Source organism: Eubalaena glacialis, chromosome 3 (assembly GCF_028564815.1).
Source record: "Eubalaena glacialis isolate mEubGla1 chromosome 3, mEubGla1.1.hap2.+ XY, whole genome shotgun sequence".
Classification (NCBI taxonomy): Eukaryota; Metazoa; Chordata; class Mammalia; order Artiodactyla; family Balaenidae; genus Eubalaena; species Eubalaena glacialis.
Genome location: NC_083718.1, coordinates 95,643,555 through 95,666,384, shown reverse-complemented (window position 1 = coordinate 95,666,384; position 22,830 = coordinate 95,643,555). Strand labels below are relative to the sequence as shown.

At 36.7% G+C, this 22,830-nt stretch overlaps 2 protein-coding genes across 7 annotated transcripts in view; one reads left to right on the top strand and one right to left on the bottom strand.

Moving 5' to 3' along the window:
* ST7L (suppression of tumorigenicity 7 like) overlaps positions 1–16,351 on the bottom strand; it is an 89,211-nt gene extending 72,860 nt beyond the window's left edge. For 3 of the 6 annotated variants that reach the window (XM_061183687.1, XM_061183688.1, XM_061183689.1), the window contains exons 1-5: positions 16,120–16,335; positions 14,321–14,403; positions 11,088–11,250; positions 5,899–5,953; positions 3,131–3,246 (exon numbers count right to left, since the gene is read on the bottom strand). In XM_061183687.1, coding sequence (XP_061039670.1) covers positions 3,131–3,246; positions 5,899–5,953; positions 11,088–11,250; positions 14,321–14,403; positions 16,120–16,327 — 625 coding nt within the window. In that variant the 5' untranslated portion in view covers positions 16,328–16,335. Of the gene's footprint in view, positions 1–3,130; positions 3,247–5,898; positions 5,954–11,087; positions 11,251–14,320; positions 14,404–15,079; positions 15,102–16,119 lie in introns of all 6 variants that reach the window. The other 3 variants (XM_061183691.1, XM_061183692.1, XM_061183690.1) reach the window with 3 other exon arrangements.
* CAPZA1 (capping actin protein of muscle Z-line subunit alpha 1) overlaps positions 16,350–22,830 on the top strand; it is a 47,963-nt gene continuing 41,482 nt past the window's right edge. The window contains exon 1 of the mRNA XM_061183694.1: positions 16,350–17,072. Within this exon, the coding sequence (XP_061039677.1) occupies positions 17,034–17,072 (39 nt within the window). The 5' untranslated portion in view covers positions 16,350–17,033. The remainder of the gene's footprint in view (positions 17,073–22,830) is intronic.

The window sequence follows — 22,830 nt, the reverse complement described above, 5'->3', positions numbered from 1 at the left end:
TAGTAATTACTGATGACAATAGTCAAGAGGAATTTGTCACATCACACATATAGGCACGTTTGTCTTTTTTTAATATAAAACTATAGACATAAATCATTACCTTTATGTGAGTATCTGAAAAGATCAATATGGAACCAACAGTCCATTTCTGGATTATCATTCGTGGATAAGGTTTAGTTCAGTCTTTAACTGGGATTATGCATACCTCTAGAAGTACTACATGAAACTTTGCAAGGACCAAAATGGGACACACAGTTTTAAGAGAATCAATTTCTAAAGCTTCAACTATATATGACTCTTTCCTATAACTGATCTACCTGAAGAATGTTCCTCTGATTGGCCTATGTCATGCTGGTTTTCCTTTCCTAGCCAACATACGCTCCCCGCCTCACTGCGTTCCCTAAAGATATATTACCTTTTCCTACTTTACAAAAGAAAAGCTTACTTTTCACCCATCCTGAATCTTTCCAAGGTGCACTGCCCTAGAGTGTAAAGATCTCCATGTGCCTCAGGGGACAATTCAAAGTTTGGGTTTGGGAGGAACCATTTTTAATCAAGGAACCTATAATAGGGATTTGTGCCATTTACTTATTTAACAGTGAAGCTCAGCATTAGAAATAGAGTATTCTGGCCCCTGGAATTTCTGAATTCAAGTATATTGTAGAGTGGGGAGGGAGTGATAATTTTTATCAGTTCCATTTATCAGCACCCTTTCTCCCCTTACTATCAAAGCATGCATTGCTCCTAAGGGAAGGTACCCTCATAGTAAGGCAAAGAAAGCATTAGTAAGGGATAATAAAGGCAGTGGAATCTTGTTTTGGCCAAGTGATAAGCTCACGGCAAGGTTTTAAGACTTATCTTTCTATCTTAGAATCTGAATTCAGAAGAGAGATGGTTGTCATAGGGATGCATGTTAACATGTTTATTTGAATTAAAAAATGAAGTCAGACTTCTCTGTCAGAAAGTAAGTCTGATTTAGTTGACAGGAATGACAATGAGAACTCACCCAGCCAATTAGGTTATATGGAGGACTCTTTCCAAAGCTGGAAGAGCCAAATATGTAGCTCCAAGGACTTGACAAAAATATAAAGTACGTGATTCCATTTAGAACTTTATGATCAAAAGAAACTTAAATTAAAAAAAATTTATACAAAAACTGTTTATTGTGGAAAAGCACTTAAGTGTGATTAAAAAACTCTCAAACATAAAATAATTATATTATAATAAAATCATATAGAGGTGTGGAATGGATATGAGTTCAACAAGAAAAAGTACTTATATAAAATTTACTACTGTTAGAGTATTTGTTCATGCATTTTTCAATGGATCATGGTGGCTATCAAGTCATTAGATTCCTTGAAATACATTCAAATATAGAGTATTTTAGTTTTATTTTTAAATGTCTATATTTATAATATGTTAAAAATTACATTCTTTGCAATTATTTAACCTTACAATGTCAAGTTAAAAATGTGTGAAGGGATACATAGTTTTTCAAAATTCTTTTAGGAGGTATGTGAACAAAAATGTTTTAAGACCACAGCTTTAGTGGATAGCCATGGTTGCTATTTGAAAAGCCTGCCAAGGTTTGCAATTCTGCCCATGAGAAGGAGGTGAAGCCTTAATATCCAGAGTCACCTCAGTCCTCATAGCTAACAATACAATACTGATTTTCCACTGCTGTTATTTCCTTAACATTATACTTTTGCCATTAATGTAAACATTAAGCATATAAACATAAAGCAATTCCTTTTTCTCCGATTTGCAGTTAAACCATTTTATGTAATCATACCAAAGATCCTTGGGTTTCCTGCTACCATACATGCTGAATATATTTAATGCAGCAGAGATATATCACAATGAACTCACTTCAATGTTGGAAAACTGGCTGCTTTTCAGACCCTAATTGTTGGTGATTTTCTTCTGCCTATCAATGTGATGAGTAGAAGCAGTAATAGTATAGTGGTTAAGAGCCAAACTTGAGCTTGAAGCCCAGCTTTTTCATTTATTAGCTAGGTGATTTAGGGCGTGTTACTTGTTTCCCCTTTGCCTCAGTTTCTTTATATTTAAAATGTGGCTGATAATAGTATCTATATCATGAAGTGATTGGGAAGATTAAATTAGTATCTTTATATAAATTGCTTAGAACAGTGCTTGGCGCATAATAAGTGTTATACAAGTGTTAGCTATTATTACTGAAATTGCTTAAGACATCTGTGACACCAAGGCTATTCATTCATTCATACTTCCATCAAAGAATAAATATTAATATTTACAGTATATCAGGCAGTGTGCTAGATGATATGGACTCAAAGATGACAAGTATAGTCCCCAATTTCCACAGTTTCACACATTATCAGGGAGGACAAACATTAAAACAACATGATAAATTAACAAATAAGTGTTTACAGTTGAATAAATTAACTAAAATTATTATAAAAGTGAGGTTTGGACTAAGTACTGCAGAACTGTAGAGAAGATCAGGGAAGGCTTCCCAGAGAATGAGACTTTTAATTTTGAAGGACAGAAGTAGAAGCATAGATAAAGTGGGAGAGGGCAGTCAAAATAGTTGTGATAAAGATCTCTGTCTTTAAGCCAAACATTTAAGAGTTTCTATACTCACTTCTACAGAGAAGATTAGACAGAACTAAACACAGACATTTCTATGATCTTCCACCACTTTACATGCATCTCTGACTTATGACTGGAATAAAATATACCCCATTTTCCTCTACATGCTGTGCCCCAATGTTTAACTTTGCCTTACTCTTTTTGTGTGTGTGTGTGTAATTATAGGTGTTAACTTCCCCAACCAAAACTGGGTACACTGTTCTCTGTATAAGCAATTGCTGTATTCGATCTGAAAGGCTTTTTAAGTAATAAAAGAAGCAATTTAATTAATTTTTGTAAAATACTTTAAATTCTATAAAGAATTTAAATTTTATCTTATAAAAGACAAAAAAGTACGATAACCTAGTTTACAATCATAATTAGTTTCAATTTAATCTGTTTCTTATCAATGATGCAAACAACTCCAAGCCAAATAACTTTGTATAATAAATAACTCTAAAAAACTTTAAAAATAATTTTTATGACTACTGTTTACCCCAAGAACAGATATGACACATACCTGTGTCTGAAGGACGTAAAAAGTCCGTGTCACAGGTGAAAAAGGTCTGATGGTCCTGAGCTGACAAATTCATGTCATAGTATGTAAGTGGCTCTTTACCAGTCACCCAAGTGTATCTTTACCAAAACACAATAAAATATGTAAATTGAACATGAGAGAGCATCTGTCTGCTACAACAGACACTTTTTAAAATTCAAAAATATACTGCTACAAGTCTTATTTCAGGATGTTTCAAAAGCTTATTATAATCAATAAAACAAAAGAGATAACCTATCCAAACTACTTAGAGTACAATAATAAAACATCAAAAACCAAAAGGGAAAAGGCTAGATTATTCAACAAACAGTGCTTCAAAGTTGAATTTGAAGGGATAAAACAATTTGACTTAAATATATACTTTTTTAAGTATACTTAAATAAATTCTCAGTGAATTAGAATTAAGTATTAAAAGTAAAACTACAAAGAAACTAGAAGAAAACACAAGTGAATTTTTACTAGATGTCAAGATGATAAAGGGTTTTCAAAGCATAAAAGCAAAAAAAACTTTTTTCAGATTTTACTAAATTAGAAATTTTACCTTTCATTTCTTCCTAAAACCCTCAATAATTAATAGCAGGTAACAAACTGTCTAATAAATACATTTTAAAATATCCAATCTCATTTGTAATTAACAAATAGCAAATTAAAATAACTAATTTTTACTATTCACCTATAAAATTGGCAAATATATATTGTCAAGGGTGAGGTGGGACTCACACATATTGCTGTTATAAATATAAATTGGTATTTATATTTTTTTCCAGAAATCAATTAGATAATATCTATCAAGAGTCTTAAAAATATTCACACCTAGTTAGACGATGGGTATATGGAATTCCATTATACCACTCTCTCTACTTTTGTTTATTTTTGAAATTTTCCACCATTAAAAGAAGAAAAAATTAAAGGGGGGAAAAGAAACTGTTCACACCTTTTGATTCAGTAATTCCAGTGCTACAAATCAACCCTAAGGAAATAATCATACATGGGGCTAAAGATTTATGTATAAAGCTATCGCTCTAGAGTAAATGTTAACAGTGAAATATAACCTGTGACCTGAATAGGGGAGCAGTAGGTAAGTTATGTATGGTACCTCCATATAATAGAATACAGTACAACTATTAAAAATCATGTTTTTGAAGAAATTCATGTTTTGAAGAAATTCTGTGGTAAATTCACACATAATGAATTTTATATATTATGATGTTCAAGTTTTGTTTCTATATATGCATATAGAAGAGAGACTGGATGGAAATACTAATAGCAGTTATCACTTAGTGGTAGAAAAAGGTGATTTTTTACTTTCTTTTTTATACATCTTTTTATTTTCCAACTTTCTACAATGAATATGTATATATTTTATAATCAGAAAAAGCATTTTAAAAGCACATTGTGTTATTTATATACATGATCAAAGATTTAAAGTTATTTAGTAGTATAAGTTGCCTTTAAAGTTGCTATTTAAAGTTTTTAGCTATTTTAGGAGACATTATCATGAAGACAAAGGAAAAAGCAAATCCTTGTTCCCTTAGCAAAGTTTGGTATACTTTCTGAAATCATAAAAAAAAAATCAACGATCTACATTAATCCCAAAATGGTTTAAAGCAGCTAAAAAACACATGTACAGTATCAATAACTTAAATTAGAAGTAAATTTTAAAAGACTCAGTAAAGTAAAACAAGGATTGGGCCATAAAATGGCTCATACCAAAGAGTTCTATACACTTGCTAAAGGTTGGCTACGATATGATTCTAAGCTTCCTAGAACCACACAATGATTACCAGTGCAATTTAGACTTTTACATTAAGATAAACTAATCATTCAAAAAAGAAGCATTCAGAGTTCCTTATACTAAGATAAGAAATTTCTCTTTAAGATTTTCATGAAGTAGATACTATATGATAACAAGAATAGCCTAAAAACTTTTTAATAAACACAGTGAGAAGTTCAAGGACCTGTTTCTTGCAGAATCCCTTAATATAGGCTAATGGCATCTATCATAAAATCCTAGCTTTGGCTTCCCAGGATGTGACTGTCCTACACTATCAAGTACTTACGCACAGGGATTTCTGCTAAATTATTCTGTATCCCCATCATTTTGCATAGTGCCAATACATAGTAGACATAAACTGTTTCTTGTTCAATGAATTAAATAACATGCCCCAGTCTACCTCCAGGTAAAACACAGCCCTTTCCAAAACAAAAGTAAAGTATCTTTGGTCATAAGTTTCAAAAGTCGTTTTCTCATTTAGAATAAAAACCAGAAGAGAAATGGACACAATAGTGTAGCTAGGGAATGGCAATATAAAATACAATATAAAAATATTATGCCCTGTACTGTTGCACAAATGAAATTTATATTCACATTCAGATTGATATTTTCTAATGAATCGTCAAATAAAGTTTGCAATTGAGCACATGTGCACAGGAATATGCTGACATTTGCAATTTTTTCTCAATCTCATGAATTCTTTGAAAAGGTTTTCTGCCATAAACCAAGAGCCAAATGTATACTTATATCACAAACATATGGTTGGAAGCAATGTTTCTCATGATTATAAAAGTAAATATAGTCAAGATGCTGCCAATTAAACCTTGGGCTAATCATTTTACCTTATATCAGTATCTCCAACTAGAAGAGCTGTGATGTATTTGTAGAAATAAATTTTTCCATAATACTTTTATTCTAAAACCAATGCCATAATTATACTGAAAGCAAAATGTAATACCTCCTATATTCTGCTCCTCTGAAAAGATTTAGAGGATTTCTCCATACCTTGCATTCTAAAAAACAAAGAGAAAAAGGGGGAAAATAAGACAGTTTAATCAAATGTAGTTAAATCTTAATTTGGTCAACATGTATTGTATAGTCACTGTATGCTAAGTACAGTGTTAGCCACATATAGCACAAAGATGAATAAGGCATGGATCACCCCTGCTGTCACACAGTGTACAACCAAATCTAGTCATTCCCTTATTTCTGTCTCCATAGCATTTGGTTCACAATTCAAGTACAGCACTTACCATATTACAATGTGACTATCTGGTTTTCAGTTTTTCCTTTAAAATATGAGCTTTTAAAACTTTGCTCATTTTGTACTTCTGGAACCTACCACAGCATTTGGAACTAACTTAACTGAATTAAATGTAGCATGAGAATTAGTTATATAAACTATCACCTACACTGTGTGGTAAGTGCTATGATAGAGATATATTTTGTTCCAAGAGATAAAAAGGAAGTGACTAAGTTTGCTCTGGAGAAATTAGGGGACACTTTAGAAAGGTTGTGACATTTAAACTTGAACCACTGTAAAAATGAGTAGAAGGTTGCCAGATGAAGAACATTCTAAGCAGAGGAAGTATCAGAAAACCACACAGCATACTTAGGTTAGAGTACATGGTAGAAGGTGAGAGGGAGAGCTGTAAATGAGGCTAGAAAATAGAGGGAAATTGATGAAGGGGCTTACATACCATGTAAAGAGTTTAGACATTATCCTTAGTCAATCAGAAGCCATCAAAGGTTTATAAACAGAAAAATAACAAATATCAGGACTTTGTTTAGATCAGCAGTTCTCAAAGTATGATTCATGGAACTGCAAAGTAACAACTCGTTTCATAATAAATGCTAAGACATTGTTTGCCTTTTTAACTTGTTGACTTGAACTCAACCCTGAGAGTAAGGGCATCCTTAAATTTTGTGCCCCAAGCACCAGATTTGTCTCACACTAGTCCCAGTCCTGCAAAGTTGGGCTAATGGTACAAAATCAATGGTTGGTAAAACTTCTGGTACTTTAAAGTAGTGGTCATTGGATTCCTCACCCCAACCCCAGTAAACAAGGCAACCAAATATGATGGTTGTCTCCAGTATAAGCAATTGTTTTTTGAGCTGGACTGACCTTTTTTTTTTTTTTTCATGGAATCTCACTTTTACTTGGAAGAGTCACTAACAGACAAATTTATGATTATTCAGACAGATACCTGGCAAACATTTTCTCAAAGTTGAACAAAGTGAGCCTGTCAAATTCAAGGAAGAAAAAACAGTATTTGCTGCCAATGATAAAACTTGAGCTTTCAAGTACATATTAGAATTTTGAAAACCTTGTATCAGTTACCATGAGCTTGACAATTTCTCAACTTAAAGGCTTTCCTGTGAGATTAGTCGTATTAACAAATGTCATTTTTAAAAATTATACAATATGTCAATATTTGGAAGACATGTATAACTCAGGGAACGAGTATTTTCCAAGTGGCCAATGCATGATTTATAAAATTATTCATAAGTGAAAGACCCATTCAAAATGGGACACCAAGGGATTCTAATGTACAGAACATGAAAAGTTAACTGGTATAGCTTCAGATTCCACATTGCAACTAAACTTTAAGAAAGTACCTCAGTAAATTTTGGTGTTGTATTGAAAATGAATATCCACAACTTTCTGAAAAGGTTATTAAAATACTTTTCCCTTTTCCAACTACATATCTGTGTGAGAACAGATTTTCTTCATAGATGTCAAGCAAAACAATATTTCACAACAGACAATGCAGAAGCACATATGAGAATAAGCAATTTTTAATTAAGCTAGATATTAAAGAGATTTAAATAAATGTAAAGAAATGGCAGTCTTCTGATTAAAATTTTCTTGTTTTGGAAAATATAATTATTTTTCATGATATGTGTATTAGCTCAGGCTGCCATAACTAAATACCACAGATTGGATGACTTAAACAACAGAAATTTATTTTCTCACAGTTCTGAAGTCTGGAAGTCTGAAATCAGGGTGCCAGCATTGTTAGGTTCTGGTGAGAGCTCTTTTCCTGGCTTACAGATGGCTGCCTTCTTCCTGTGTCCTCACATGTCTCCTCCCATAGTGGAGAGAGAAATTAATCTCTCTTCTTCTCCTAAGGCTACCAATTCTATCACATTAGAACCCCACCCTTACAACCTCATTTAACCTTAATTGTCTCCTAAAAGTCCTGCCTCCAAATATAGTTACATTAGAGGTTACAGCTTCAACATATGAATTTGAGGTGGGGGAGAGACACAGTTCAGTTCATAGAACTATGTTAACATGCAATGGGTTTCCTGTTATTTTAAAAATAACTAATAAATATTTTTTTAATTTGTTTTAATTTCTAATATGGTAAATATTGGGGATATAATCAATATATAAACAAAAGCTCTCTGAGGTCCTCAATAATTTTTAGGAGTATAAACAATTCCTGAATCTAAAAAATTTGAGAACCACTTTTTTACATAGTAAGGGGAGAGAAGGTACTAAAAGGAGAAGTATCATAGGCAGGGAAACCAGTTAGGATATACAGCAATAGTCCAGGAAAGAGATATCTAAGGCCTACATATGGGACGCTGAATGTTGAAATAAAAGAAGGTAAAATAGAGTCAAGGTAATTTTTGAGGGGAATCAATAGCATACGATGAGGGTCAATAGTCTGGAGAAGGAAGGGGAAATAAAAGAGATATAATCTAAAACAACTCAAAGGTTTCTATGTTGGAAATTAATAGATTTTAGGATTATGGAAGGTACCTACTGAAAGAAGATAATTAGCAGTTTCACTTTGGACAGAATGAGTTTAGGGTTGCTTAGGGCCATCAAAGGTGGAGATTTCTAGCAAAGAGTTAGAAATGTGGGTCTAGAACATAAAAGAGAGCTTGGGGGCAGAAAGTTAACATTGGTTCTCCCAATATATATGTCTGTGGAAGATAATATTATAGAAGGAGATGCAGTTACCCAGGGAGAGAAAGTGGAACCAAAGGAGAACTGTGACTCACTTCTGAGGTCAATTCATGCATCTCTTCTGTGAAACATTTTGTGGCCTTCCTTCCAAGAATAACTGACCATTCCCTCTTTTCATCACCATAGTATCTTCTATACACTATATAAAAGTATCTTTTGTATCTTTTACCATCACTTATTTATATGTCTGTATCCTGTACTAAGCTGGAATGTTCTTAAGGTTATCTTCACTTTCATTATGCAATGGTATACTCAATCTCACAATAGGGAATAAGATTGTATAATGCATTATTGTTATAATTATTTACATACTGGACTCTGAGCTTCTTGAGGACAGATCTATGTCATATCCATCTTTTTTTTTTAAGATTTATTATTTGTTTATTTATTTATTTATTTAATTTTTGGCTGCGTGGGGTCTTAGTTGCAGCACGCAGGATCTTCGTTGTGGTGCGCGGGCTTCTCTCTAGTTGCGGCGTGCGGGTTTTCTCTTCTCTAGTTGTGGTGCGCAGGCTCCAGGGCACATGGGCTCTGTAGTTGTGGTGCACGGGTTCCAGAGCGTGTGAGCTCTGTAGTTTGCAGTATGCAGGCTCTAGTTGAGGCGCACAAGTTCAGTAGTTGTGGCACACGGTCTTAGTTGCCCCGTGGCATGTAGGATCTTAGTTCCCTGACCAGGGATCGAACCCGTGTCCCCTGCATTGTAAGGTGGATTCTTTACCACTGGACCTCCAGGGAAGTCCCTCATATTCATCTTAATATGCCTTATTCTTAAGAGTTCTGTAATTATTTTATGAAAGGGGAGAAAGGAGTAGGGGAGAGAAAATTACCATTATTCCTTCCTGTAGTCCTGAATGGCTGCCAACCTCATCCCTTCTAATCCTGGTCAACACCCACTCAAGCTTTTTTTTTTTTTTTTAATTTATTTATTTACTTATTTATGGCTGCATTGGGTCTTCGTTGCTTCACGTGGGCTTTCTCTAGTTGCGGTGAGTGGAGGCTACTCTTCGTTGCGGTGTGTGGTCTTCTCATTGTGGTGGCTTCTCTAGCTGCGGAGCATGGGCTCTAGGTGTGCAGGCTTCAGTAGTTGTGGCTTCCAGGCTCTAGAGCGCAGGTTCAGTAGTTGTGGTGCACAGGCTTTGTTGGTCCACGGCATGTGGGATCTTCCCGGACCAGGGCTCAAACCCACGTCCCCTGCATTGGCAGGCGGATTCTTAACCACTGCGCCACCGGGGAAGTCCCCCACTCAAGCTTTAGGGCTCAGTTTAAACAGTTCTTTCTTACAGACTTTCCCTGACCACACCTAAAAAGTGCCAGCAACTGCACTCAGGTAGTATTTTTCTACTAAATTAATATAACTCTAGTGGTTAGGTTTATTGCACAAATGAGACATTATGACATTCTGCAGAATTAACTCATTTGTATGAGTTAACTGTATGATTATAACCTATACCAAATGAAAGAAACAATAATCCAAAAATGTCATTTCTATCTGGCTTCAAATATTTTACTTTCCTAATTGTGTAATTGCTAGATACATATAGAGGAATAGTCTACAGTTTATGTATGACAACAGATTATCCATACATGAATAACAGATTTTGATGTCTTTATAAATATATTGAGAAGAAAAACTATTTTTCCTAACTTTGCTCTCTTGGCAGAGATGGCTAATTGTCTCTGTTCTCTCCTTTATCAGTAATAAGATCCCCTTATCACCTGTGCATATATACACTGAGAAAATGATTACCATTTCTAGCCTCCCTTACAGCTAGTTCTGGCTATATGACAAAGGTCTGACCAGTAGAAAGTAAGTTGAAATAGTATGTGACACTGCTCGGAAGTGTCCTTGGCTGCTGTGGGGTGGGGTGTGGGGAAAGCGTCTTCTCCTGGCTTATTCTCCTTCCTGATGACTAGACTGTGGACATGATGGCTGAAGCCAGAGCAACTGTCTGGAACCACAAGGAAAAACTGCATTGGAGATGGTCGCAAACAAAATAGAAGGGGTCTAGGTCTCTGATGATCATTGCTCTCCATATCAGCCACAGATTACCTATATTTAAAGGAAAGACAAACTGCTCTCTACTGTTATGAGTTTTCTATCTGCCACAGCCAAACACAATCTTAACAATACAGCTCTGAATACACATTAAGTCAGTAGTAGTCACCTGACAAATTCTGTCTGCTGGTTTCACTTTCTCTGCTGCTGGAAGGAGAACCTGGCTCTGAAATGCTGCCTTCTGTTCCTCCCATCAGTGGTCGCAAATGGCTTACAGATACTTGCTCAATAAAAGATGTGCCATGCTTATGGAAGTACCACCATTCAAATATCTGTGACAAACAGAAAACATCTTTCACTTAAGATAGAATTAATCAGCAGATATATGAGCTCAAATCAAAACATTCTCTCAAGATGTTCCTGTTTAATTCAGCATTTGAAACGTGCCCTCCTTCCAAAAAATAAGCCAAACACAAGATTCCCTGATAACACATGCCAAGCCAAGGTAAAATGCCTTTTTACAACTGTAATGAAATTCAGACAAGCTTAGGCAACACTAGAAGAAATACGTCTGTAAATAAAGCATTAAAAAAACAGAAGTGTTTAAGCTATAAATAATGTAACTTACATTACAATGTCATTTTAGTCTATCTGTAGCAATAATTAAAAGAAAAACAATTTTGAAACAACTAGCATGGTGGATTAACCACTAGACTAGGGTTAGAATGCCCACATTTGACTCCCAGTTCAGCCATATATTAGCTGTGTGTTTTGGGCAAGTTAACTTCTAACCTCTCAGAGCCTCAATGTCCTATCTAGTAAATATGGTTAACAAGAATTGTAAGTGCTTTTAAACAATAAAGTACTACTCCAGTATTTGGTAGTATTACTAAGGTAGGTTAAGAGTCAAGTTGATTCCCATATTGAACCATTTAAAAATCAGGATATTCATATCTTTCTGTTTCCATGGTTTATCATTGTTATAAGAAGAGGAATCGAAAGCAGCTCTCTGTGTTGAATGAGCAGAATGTTTCATGTTCGGATACTCCAGCCTTTTCAACTCCTTTTGCTGGCTCCTTTGGGTCTGAGCTTAAATGACATGTCCGAGGGAACTTTTCCTGACTCCACAGACCAGAAAGCTATGTTATGCACTCCCATTGGCTCTTTTATTCTCCTTTCAGAGTAATCTTTTTACTCATAATAATTAGTTAAACAACTGGCTTTGTTGCTATTCTTCAAGCTTCCAAGCACATTACCTCTTCAGGTAGAAATAACACAAGCAGCACAACTAGCTTTCTCATTTCAGGTGGTAAAAGAAATTATAAATAAACTTTGCTGATAAAAACTCATCAATATTTCAAGGGTAATGACACAGTTTAACCTTTAAAATGTTATTTGAATTCTTAATTTTTGTAAATTTAAAACGCTGGTTTAAAAAAAGTAACAACAAATTTTAAAAACTTTTACATATTACATATGTAAGTTATATATTATATATATGTAAGTTTTCTCCCCTCCTTATAAATGAGGAAATTAAGACTCAGAATTCATGTGACTTGCCCGAAGTTATCAGATAGTAAATGGCAGAGTCAAGACTCAAAACTACATCTGCTGGTTCCAAGACCAATGCTTTTTCTACTACATCAGCTGTTTAAAGATAGTTTATCTTCTTTATTTAGATTTTTATATGCTATGACAAAATATGCTAAATTATGAGTAGGCTTTATAAATCAATAAATTTTGAGGTTTTTAATAACAGAGTTTTCACCCAGAATTCCTCAATAATTTTTTTTAAGTCAAGAGAAAAATTTCTTTCTCATCTGGTATTTCACTTCAACAAAATGGTCAAGTGTTCGTCCCTATTTAAAAAAACAAAACAAAAAACTACTCCAATATAAATGCTATTATTTTTACATTTCTACTATAGTTATAGAGCACCACCTAGAGATGAGAAAAAAATACAGAAAAATTTCATTGGCCATGCATGCCATAATACTTCCTAAGATTTTTATCTGTAGCAGTATTTTTCCAAAGTTTATACTATGAAACACTAGTTCTCAGGGATGTTAATAAAGATTATAAAATTTTTAAAAATCTTTTTAAAATAAAAATGATAGCTTGGTTAAATAAAGTAAGGGAAAGCTGAATTAAACAGGTTTCTTTATTGTGGCACTTCTTAGAATAACGTGGCCAAAATTCATTAGTGTATGTCATGTTGTTGCAAGCTTTCACACACACTATCTCATTTAATCCTCATAACTATGAAGTTGATACATTTTTTTTTTTTTTTTTGGCTACACCGGGTGGCTCATGGGATCTTAATTCCCTGACCAGGGATCCAACCCAGGCCTCGGCAGTGAAAAGTGCGGAGTCCTCTGGGGCTTCCCTGGTGGCTCAGTGGTTGAGAATCCTCCCGCCAATGCAGGAGACACAGGTTCAAGCCCTGGTCCGGGAAGATCCCACACGCTGAGGAGCAACTGAGCCCGTGCGCCACAACTACTGAAGCCTGCGTGCCCTAGAGCCCGTGCTCCACAACAAGAGAAACCACCGAAATGAGAAGCCTGTGCACCGCAAGGAAGAGTAGCCCCCACTCACCACAACCAGAGAAAACCCGCGTGCAGTAACGAAGACCCAGTGCAGCCAAAAATAAATAAATTAATTAATTAATTTTTAAAAAAATTAATTGAGTTGAGTCCTAAACCACTAGACCACCAAGGAATTTCCAAGTTGATACTATTATTACCTCCAGTGTACAGATGAGGAAATTGGAGCTTTAGAAAAAAGTTAATTCACTTTCTTGAAGTCATACAACTAAAGTGATGGTTAGCCTGTCTCCCAAACTCTGCTCTTAAACACTCCAGAGAAGGTAACTGGCAGCCTATAAGCCTAATTCAAGACGGATAAATTTTTAGTCTGCCCGATGTTGCCAACATTAAAGTATTGGAAGATTTTATATAAAAACTTTATATCCAGGTTCTCCTGAAATCGTCTGAAAAAATTGGAAGACCTGGTAATACTGGTCTGCAAGTCTACATGGCAACAATTAGCTTTAGTCTTTTCTAGAAGGAGCATGTACTGTCCAGATTACCCAGTCTTCAAAGTAAATAAAAATTTCAATTTTTACACTCTGCCAATTTTACTCATTTTTGTTACTAAGCCGAGCCTGCAAGCATTTAGATCACAACCCACCTCCCACTACACCCCCCCAACATACAATAGTCTTTTATACGCAAATGAATACTATCAATCTCTAAAAGTGGAGAAGTTGCAGTGTTTTTTTAAATGTTTTTTCACATTTTGAGAATGCTGATCTATAAGTATTTGTAATTATTATAATAACTATTTAAAGAGGTTTGATTTTTAGATAAACACCAAAGCACGAAGGAAATGGAAACTACTTACAAATATTAGTCCTGATATCAAAGAAGATGTCCCTGTAAGTGCCACATAGAATTTGGGCGTCAATGAATTTAAAAATACTGTCACTGCCAAAAAGAATAAAAAAATCAAAGTTAAAAAAAATAAGTACCCAAGTTACAAATATGCAGGTGTCTTTATGAGTGGAGGGACATAAGTAGTAGTAATATCTAGTATGAGATTCATTTGAGAAAGTTGTAATTTTTAAAAAGCTACTTTAAATTCTCATTGTATCATATCTTTAAAATGCCTTCACATATGTAAAGGTAGGATTTTACACTGCTGATTTGTTAAATAAGCAAATCAAAATGAGATCATTTAGCTTGCTGTTGAGAATAAAACCAGGAATATCATAATTTAGACAAGAACTTTTGCAATTCCATAAGGATAATCTAAACAAACATACTGTTACAAAGGAGGATTAAAACTACTTCCTAATTATTTTGGTGAGATACAAACCAGTGTTTCAAATTAGAGGGAAGGAAACAGTGTGTGTATTTGGTATGTCAGCTACAGAAGCAAAATAACCCAAAAAGAAGAGCAAACTAAGAGCTCCCTAAACCTGATTCACTGAAAACCTAGACCAGATTCTTCACTTCAAACAATTGTCTCATAAATACTTTGGCTTTTAGAAAGAAATAAAAATCTGTAAAGTCATTGACTCTCATCTAAATGGTGTATCTAGTTAATATGTAAAAAAAAAAAGATAAACTCAATGAATAACATTTCACTGAGCATACAAACCATTAGTAGTCACTTCATTAACCTGTAACAGAAACACCAAATTAGCTTTTCAAACAGTCTAGGAAGGCCAATTTATCTAGCTTATTTTAGTGTGTTAGTTGCATCTGAATTTACATACTATGTTCTTAAAAAGTCCAAAACATTTCAGAACATTATCTCACAGTCTTTCAAGTCATTTCACAGAATAGAAAAGGGGACATTTGCCTTCTCTTGTTACAGAAAAATAAAACACAGTACTGACAGTCATAATCATCCCATAACAGAAATACTTCCATTTTAATCTGAGGCTGTCAATTTGTAATGACATGGTAAGAGGCCCTGGCTCCCATCCACTCTCTCCTGGCTACAGCTAAAGAATAATATTTGCAGAATCCAAGGGAATCATCACCTCTTACACGTCTTTGTAACTTCAGCCCACACTACACAGCAAGCTCTCTACAAATGTTGAAAGAAAGAACTAAGGAAAGAATCCACTGCTGTTTGTGGCTCTCTTTCTCTTTACTTCCTGTACTGTTCTATTTTATTACTCAAGATAAAGCCTAAAACAGAGAACGGACAAAAATATCATGAAAACTATTTCCTGACAAAACTATTTTAAAACATGAGAATGGCTGGCTAAGATCGTGTTGGTTTCTTTCAGATTTTTATTGTCTGGGTGTGGGTTCTCTCAGCTGAGTGGGGGGAGAGTCAAAAGGTGTGTATAAATTCTGCATTCAAGTCTGAAAATGCTCTCATCTGCCCTACCACCTGAAGCTTACAGCTTATCAGGTGGCTTCTCCTCGGGTGAACGAGGACAGAAGAGAGAGGGCGGACCTTAAGAGCTTTAGGGAGGAGCCGGTAGTTGCAGCTCAGGTTTGGCAATAAGCTCCGAAGTAGCAGCGCAAGAGAAAAAGAACCCACTCGGTCGCACACACCGACTCATTCTGCGAAGCCCTCCAGTGACACTGAGAATCTCTGCCCTTTGGCCCTTGCCCCCGGCACCTCTCCTGCCCCCCAATCCCCCCCGCCCGCCCGTCCCTCGGGAGCTCTGGGCCTCTCACCCGCTGCCAAATTCTCACACAGCCTCAGCGGGACCCTCAGAGCGTAAAGCAGCCCCAGCCCCGCCACGAACCACAGCGAGGCCCCAGTGCCCGCCAGCCCGGCCCGCAGCCGCTCCCTCCAGCCCAGCGGCGGGCTCAGGCCAGGAGCAGGGGCAGGAGGAGACGCCGCAGCAGTTGCTGCTTCACCTAAGCCGTCACCGTCCGCCATCTTGCCGCTCCCGGTGGCGCCGGGAGTTGGGAGGGGAGAAAGGCAGGAAACCGGGAGTCGGGAATCCTGGGATAGTGGCGGACCTGAAGTTGGCCTCTGTGAAGGCTGAGAGTCCCAGGGAACGGGGACCGAGAAGATTTGGAAGGTGGAGGAGCGCCCCAGGACTGGGGCTACCTATTCCTTCCGAGGGAGGGAAGGGGCGGATAGCGGCACCTATTCTGGAGGAACTGGGCTAAGATGTGACCCCGGAGTGAAGTGTTTTAGCCTCCATACGCGTGAGGGTTACCTTCCACCCCATTCCTGGGGTTGAAAAAGCCACCGACCGTTCCAGAGTCCGAGCAGCACTTAGCCCTTCGGACTGGACTGCCATGGAGAGCACTGGTACTGGGAAAATCTACAGGAGTGGCGACTGCAATTTGGTCGGCCGGAGCTCGGGCGCCGAAGCACGCTCCCAACGTCCCATAGATGAATGGGGAAATTAATGTAACTCAGTGAGAAAAATATTAGACTTAAAATCATTTAAGTCACGCCGATTTACTGGGGCGTCGGCACCTGGGCCCATCACCCCCGCCCGTAACTGACATGGCGCCCTAGCGGTCGGCGTTTCCGGGCGGGTCTTTCAGACGGCCCTCGCTGTGATTCCATCATTCGGCCTCCTTCCCGGCCTGCCTCGCGCCAGGGCCGGGCTGGGCCAGAGCAGCCCAAGATGGCCGACTTCGAGGATCGGGTGTCGGATGAGGAGAAGGTAAGGGGTCCGCCTCTCTTTCTTACCTCTTCCCGAGACAGGGAACGGGGGCCCGACCCGGCTGCGGTGGGAACCCCGGAAGTACCCCCGGAAGAAAGAAGCTTCTTGGCCTGTGCTGGCATACGCTCTCCGCAGTCGGGATGCTTCCCTCTTGAGGGGCTTTCCTCTGCCTCACGGTGGCCCCAGTTCCCCATTCCTCAACTCTCTTTTCCCCCCGGGCCTGACGCACAGCCCAGTGGTCTTCCTGCGAGAGAAGAGACTTTCCCTTATTGAATCGTGACTGTGGACTCTTTTTTGTATTTAAGAGAGGGGGCGACGATGATGTCGCGACGTATCAAGAAGCAGTTATTTTACCGCCTTTAGCTGCTGGGGCTCACCCCATCCCCCCATCTTTAGATATGATTGGGGCTAGCTTAGGGCGAGTCACTTCCTGGTCAGGGTGGCCTCTTAACTTCCCTTTTGCTCCTCCTTCCTCAGGAAGTGATTTTGCTGTCACGACTTCTCGACAGGGAGAGGTCCCTAAGGTGTTGGCCGCCTATCCACACACACCTCTTTTCCCACATGCTGTCGGCTGAACTAATTCGCAGTAATAAATGTGTAAGCCTCAGGGACATTTGCTTCAGGATTTGAACACCACTCTTTTCTCTGTAGACACTCCCTTGATTGTATGTATACGGCGCCCACGGTGACTCCATCCCTTCCATCTTACAATCTTTTAACGATAATTTTTGAAAAATAGTTTTCCATTTCTTGTTACCAAGACTAGCCAATGATTTTTTCTTTTTAACTCCAGGAAGGTTTTATGTAGCACATAAACTTCATGTTAACACATTCAAGTCTGGACAAAGCATCCTGCCTTCTTTGGTGCTCCAGTGTGGTATCTTTTTGATTATAGTTGAACTTGCCGCTGAGTAATTTGTATACTTATTTCTTTAAAAGTGTCTTAAATACAAGAGAATATTTCACCTTAGGTGGAATAACTTTTTTCCTGACAACTGCACACCTTTCTTAACAGTTTGTCAGGCTTTTCAGTAAATATGTTAAAGATTTTAGAGTCCGTGGAAATTACAGTAGTTTCATTGCATAACTCGTAATAGGACAAGAATTATGTCTTTTGTTTTCCACAGTGGCTTTTACAAAATGTACACCCTTGAATGCTCTGTAAATGTATCTGGGGTTTTCCTCTTTTAATAAAAGAGATTGGGATGGCAAAGGGGACTGTTTATGATGCAAGAGTCCTCTGTACAGAATAATTTGATATACATATGCCATGCCATTTTGAAACACTGAAGAGAGTGCTAAACATTCACATGCCGTTGAACAACACTTCAGCATTAGATTTTCTCTCACTTGGAAATTGATTCTCATAAATGTGTAAGATTTAGGGGGGGAAAGGTCATTTTACACTGTATGTGAACTTATGCTAGAGAGAAAACTATAGTAAAATGTTTATTCTAAGGCAAACAGTTATGATTCACATGAAATTAAGTTACAGTGACAATCATGGGATAACAAAACATTTGTTAGCCCAACTGATGGTCCACTTACTTTAAGCAAAAATACTGTTACAGCAAAATTTCACTAAGAATTTAAGGTAATAAACTTTGAAGTTTACCAATGTTGGGTTTTTGTTTTTGACACAGGGTTAGAATGCCTTTCTAATTAAACTTGGGGGGAAAATATGTATTTCAAAGTGTAAATTAAGATGTCTTTGGATATTGACAGTGTTCAAATTAGTAACATTAATAGCCTTGATTTTGTAATAGCAGATCTCTGACCAGTTTTCTCTTATCTCCCAGCATACTTCTTTTGCTGTTTAATTTTAATAATGACGAAGCAAGCAAATCATAATTAGTAAGGTAAATCTACTGCCAAAAAATGTTGATGAATTTTATTTTCAGTGAACAGGTTTTAGATTAACTACATTGTTTTCATTAGTGTAGATAATTAAGAATAGCTGATATAAAAAATCTCATATAATAAATCCATATGATTTGGGATTACTGAAATTTTGTTCAATTTTTATTCCCAGAGATGAACTGATCTGTATTTCTCTGTTGTGGATCAATAAGTAAAAAGAAAGGGCTTTGACTTGTAAGATTACTGAAATTCTCCTTCAATTTTATACCTACCTTGACCCCTTTTCCTCCAGGCTTCTGATGCCTTTTAACTGAATTCAAGAATTGAAAAAATATTTTTCCAGAAAGACTTGTTGATATGAATATCTTAGCATTCATAAACAATAAGTGACCCTTAAGCGAGATTCTTGTTGTACAAAACTTTCATAACCAAGACACTATTACAAACAAGATATTTTCAGGCTTAGTTTGTATATTGATTCTTCCTCGAAGGAACCGTGAAGTTTTCATTTTTTTCTTATTTTAACTAAGACCTCAACTGCATTTGATTTGATTTTTTTTAACACATGTGTGTCATGCCAAATATATTTTAATACTGCTTTTTATCTTTGTTACATTTTCTGAAAGCAGTGAACCCAGAGGTGAATTTGGTGGTGATGGTTTCCGATTTCCTTGCAAGTATTTCTATAAAAGCTAGTAAGGTCAACCATTCTCATAACTAACTGCTGAAGTTTTTATCACTTTATAAAGAGGAAGTTGGGTTTTTTAACTTCTGCATTGTTACCTGAAATGGTCATGATGAGCTGCCTAAATAAAACAGGAAGTTGAAAGTATAATAACTTGCAGAAATAAATACTTTTAGTTTTATCCTCAAGTTCAGTTTCTGAGAATGAGCTCTATTCCTCTAGTTACTTAGACTCTTCAGTTACTTGGTTCCAAAATGAAAAGATGCCATAATTAGGAAACTTGAGGTATGAGATGAACTACGTGTTTGGATTCTTTGCACTGACTGTTTCCTTTATTTCATGATTCAGCATTTTTAAAACATAAATGCCGACAGAATTTTAGGGCTGAAAAAAGTGCTACTAGCACATTTTTTTCCCTTCAGCCTAACTAGTAGAATATTTGTGTACAACTTCAAAAGTACCATAACTGAAAAATGGATCCCTTTGCTTTTAGTTTAGACAATACCGTCTTTAAGGCACTTCTTGAGAAATGGGTTTATCAAAATTATTTAGGAGAGATGTGGAAAATGTTGTAAATAGATACGGAAATTTGAGGGCTCTGTTAGAGCTCATGAAAGATATTTATGCTTTTAAAGTGGATTTCCTTGATTATGTGTTACCCCCTTAATTTAGTAGGTGAGTTATTACCCTTATAGGGCGAAATAAACCCTAAAGCTTAATTGCCATGGCTATTTTGTAGTAAGTCGTTGCCTAGAATTAATACTACCATTTTTAAATCTTCTTTTCTGTTAGCTTTGCTGAGTAGTATTCATATAATCTGTTACAAAATCCTTGGACAGGAGCATAAAGCCTAAGCAGGTACAAACTCAGATACCCAATCTTTGGTGAGGAGCGTAGGTTCATTATAATTTCTTCTAGAACATTTAGCTATTTTATTAGGACCAGCCTTAATGCTAAGCAAAGCAGTGTAATTTGTCAAAAAATTCAGACCCCAGGTTGGTCTAATTCAGAAGCCATGCTTTTTTCACTATACTGTTTTTAACATGTATCCGTGAATGAAGAAATCAGAAGAGTCATCCATTTAATGAATTATAAATGAGGTATTGTGGGGTAGTGGGAAGGAATGATTCTGAGCCTCAGTAGATTTGGCCTCTCCTTGCTGTGCTTTTGATCACCAGTGTGATTTTTGAAAAATCACACACCTCTGTGGGCCTCGAAAGTTTTCTTCTAAAATAGGTAAGAGAAATTGGATCAGACTGACTGAACAAAGTTTAATGAACTTTTTCAAACTCTAATTTAAAAAAAAAACAACACAACTCTATTTAAGAAACTGAAACATTAAAATGTTCCAGGAGTTTCTGTCATTGTTTACTTTGGCACATTTGCCCCATAACGAACCTGTGAAATTCTTGGTTACTGCAACCAAGTCTTTTTATCTAGTGCCTAGCATACTACCAGGTACATAGTGTAGGCACAAGCTATTGGTATGAAAGAGACCAATCAATCACAGGTTCATTCATTCTTATATTTTCCCAGCTCATGCTCCCTCATTCTCCCTCCCCAATTATTTCTGGTAATCTGTAGGTATTTCTTGTGTTCAAGAATGTGTCCACACTCTGGGTGCCTCTTCCAGCATTCATTGTGCCTGAGCATCTACTGCCGTTACTGGTGCTCTGTCATGGCACTGCTAAGAACATTTGATCCCCTGGGAGCATTTTCCTAGTAAATTCCATAAAGTTCCGAAGCCTTATTGCATATCAAAATCAGTATGTATACTGTTGTCCCTAGGTATCTGTGGGGTAGTGGTTCCAGGACCCACCCCACCCCCCCATACCAAAATCCGGGGATGCTCAAGTCCCTTATATAAAACGTTGTAGTATAGTCAGCCCTCTGTTTCGGCATCCATGGATCCAGAGGGCCGACTATGTATACTTTGAGCCTTGAAAAACCCCTGATAAAAGTATTTCCTTCATCCTCTATAAGTTCTCCCCTTTAGAGCTCAGAAAAACACACACTGTAGGATCAGGTGTCATTGTTCTTTTCTGTCTCCAGTGCACAAACTCCTTCATCTTTTTGAAAAAAATTAAAAAGTTAAAGTCCTTATATGGATCAGCTCCTGAAAATAAAAACCCTGGATAGGGGAAACTAGTCATGATAATTTTTGATAGACAGTTTGACTACTTACGGATTTCTGAACTAGGTGATAATTTTAATATGTACTTACTATTATTTTCCCTTCTCCCTTTATCAGAACCTCCTGCCAACCTCTGCATTTCTGCTCATCCCACCATTATTCTCTTTTAGTCACATAGGGTCGGAACACTGGCATCATCTTTTTCATCCTTAACCTCTCCTCTCATGTTCAATTAGTATTTCAGTCCTGTAAATTCTTCTTCCTGTCATTAGGTTCTCTTCCTCCATTTCCATTAGTCTTTTTTAAAAAAAATTTTGAGTATATAGGAACTATAATCACATGCTTAAAATGGTAGGAAAGGACATGAGTAAAAAGTCCCCTCCCACCCATTTTCCAGCCACCCAGTTCCCTTGAGCGGCAGCCAATATTACGTTTCTTTTCTATTTTCTATTTTATTTTATGTATTTATTTCTATTTTATTATTTTCAAATAGGTAAGTATACTTTTCATTGAACAATATGTCTAACCTGTCCACATTCCTTTTACCATTTTCTTCATACAGGACCTTTTCTTATGCTTGGATTATTTTTAACAACATTCTTAATCGTTCTCTTTGCCTCCAGCCTCCCCTTTTCTTTCTATATTTTCGCTTATTTACCACAGTTCTTCATACTACTAAATTTTGAGCAGCATGTAAAATTTATCTTTGCTATATAACTGCACATGCATACTGTTAGGGCAGTGTCTCTGGAGATGGAATGTTCAGTTGAGTGGATCATTTGAAGTGTAGGTTGTGATATATATAATGTATAAACAGGAAGACAGCATGATACCAGGCTGCACTAAAGAAAGGTGGTGGGTTTATCGGAACATGAGAGAACTTTGCCTTGTGAATTCTTTGTTTTGCATCTAGGCTACATTTAAGTGCTTATAATGTGCTAGATACTTTATGCATTAAAATGTATTCATCTCAAAATATCCCTGTAGGCTGCTTACCCCATTTTAAGTTGAGTAAACTGAGGCACATTTCAGGTTAAAAAAAATATAACCAAGTGTCCAGAACTAGTAATAGTAGAGCA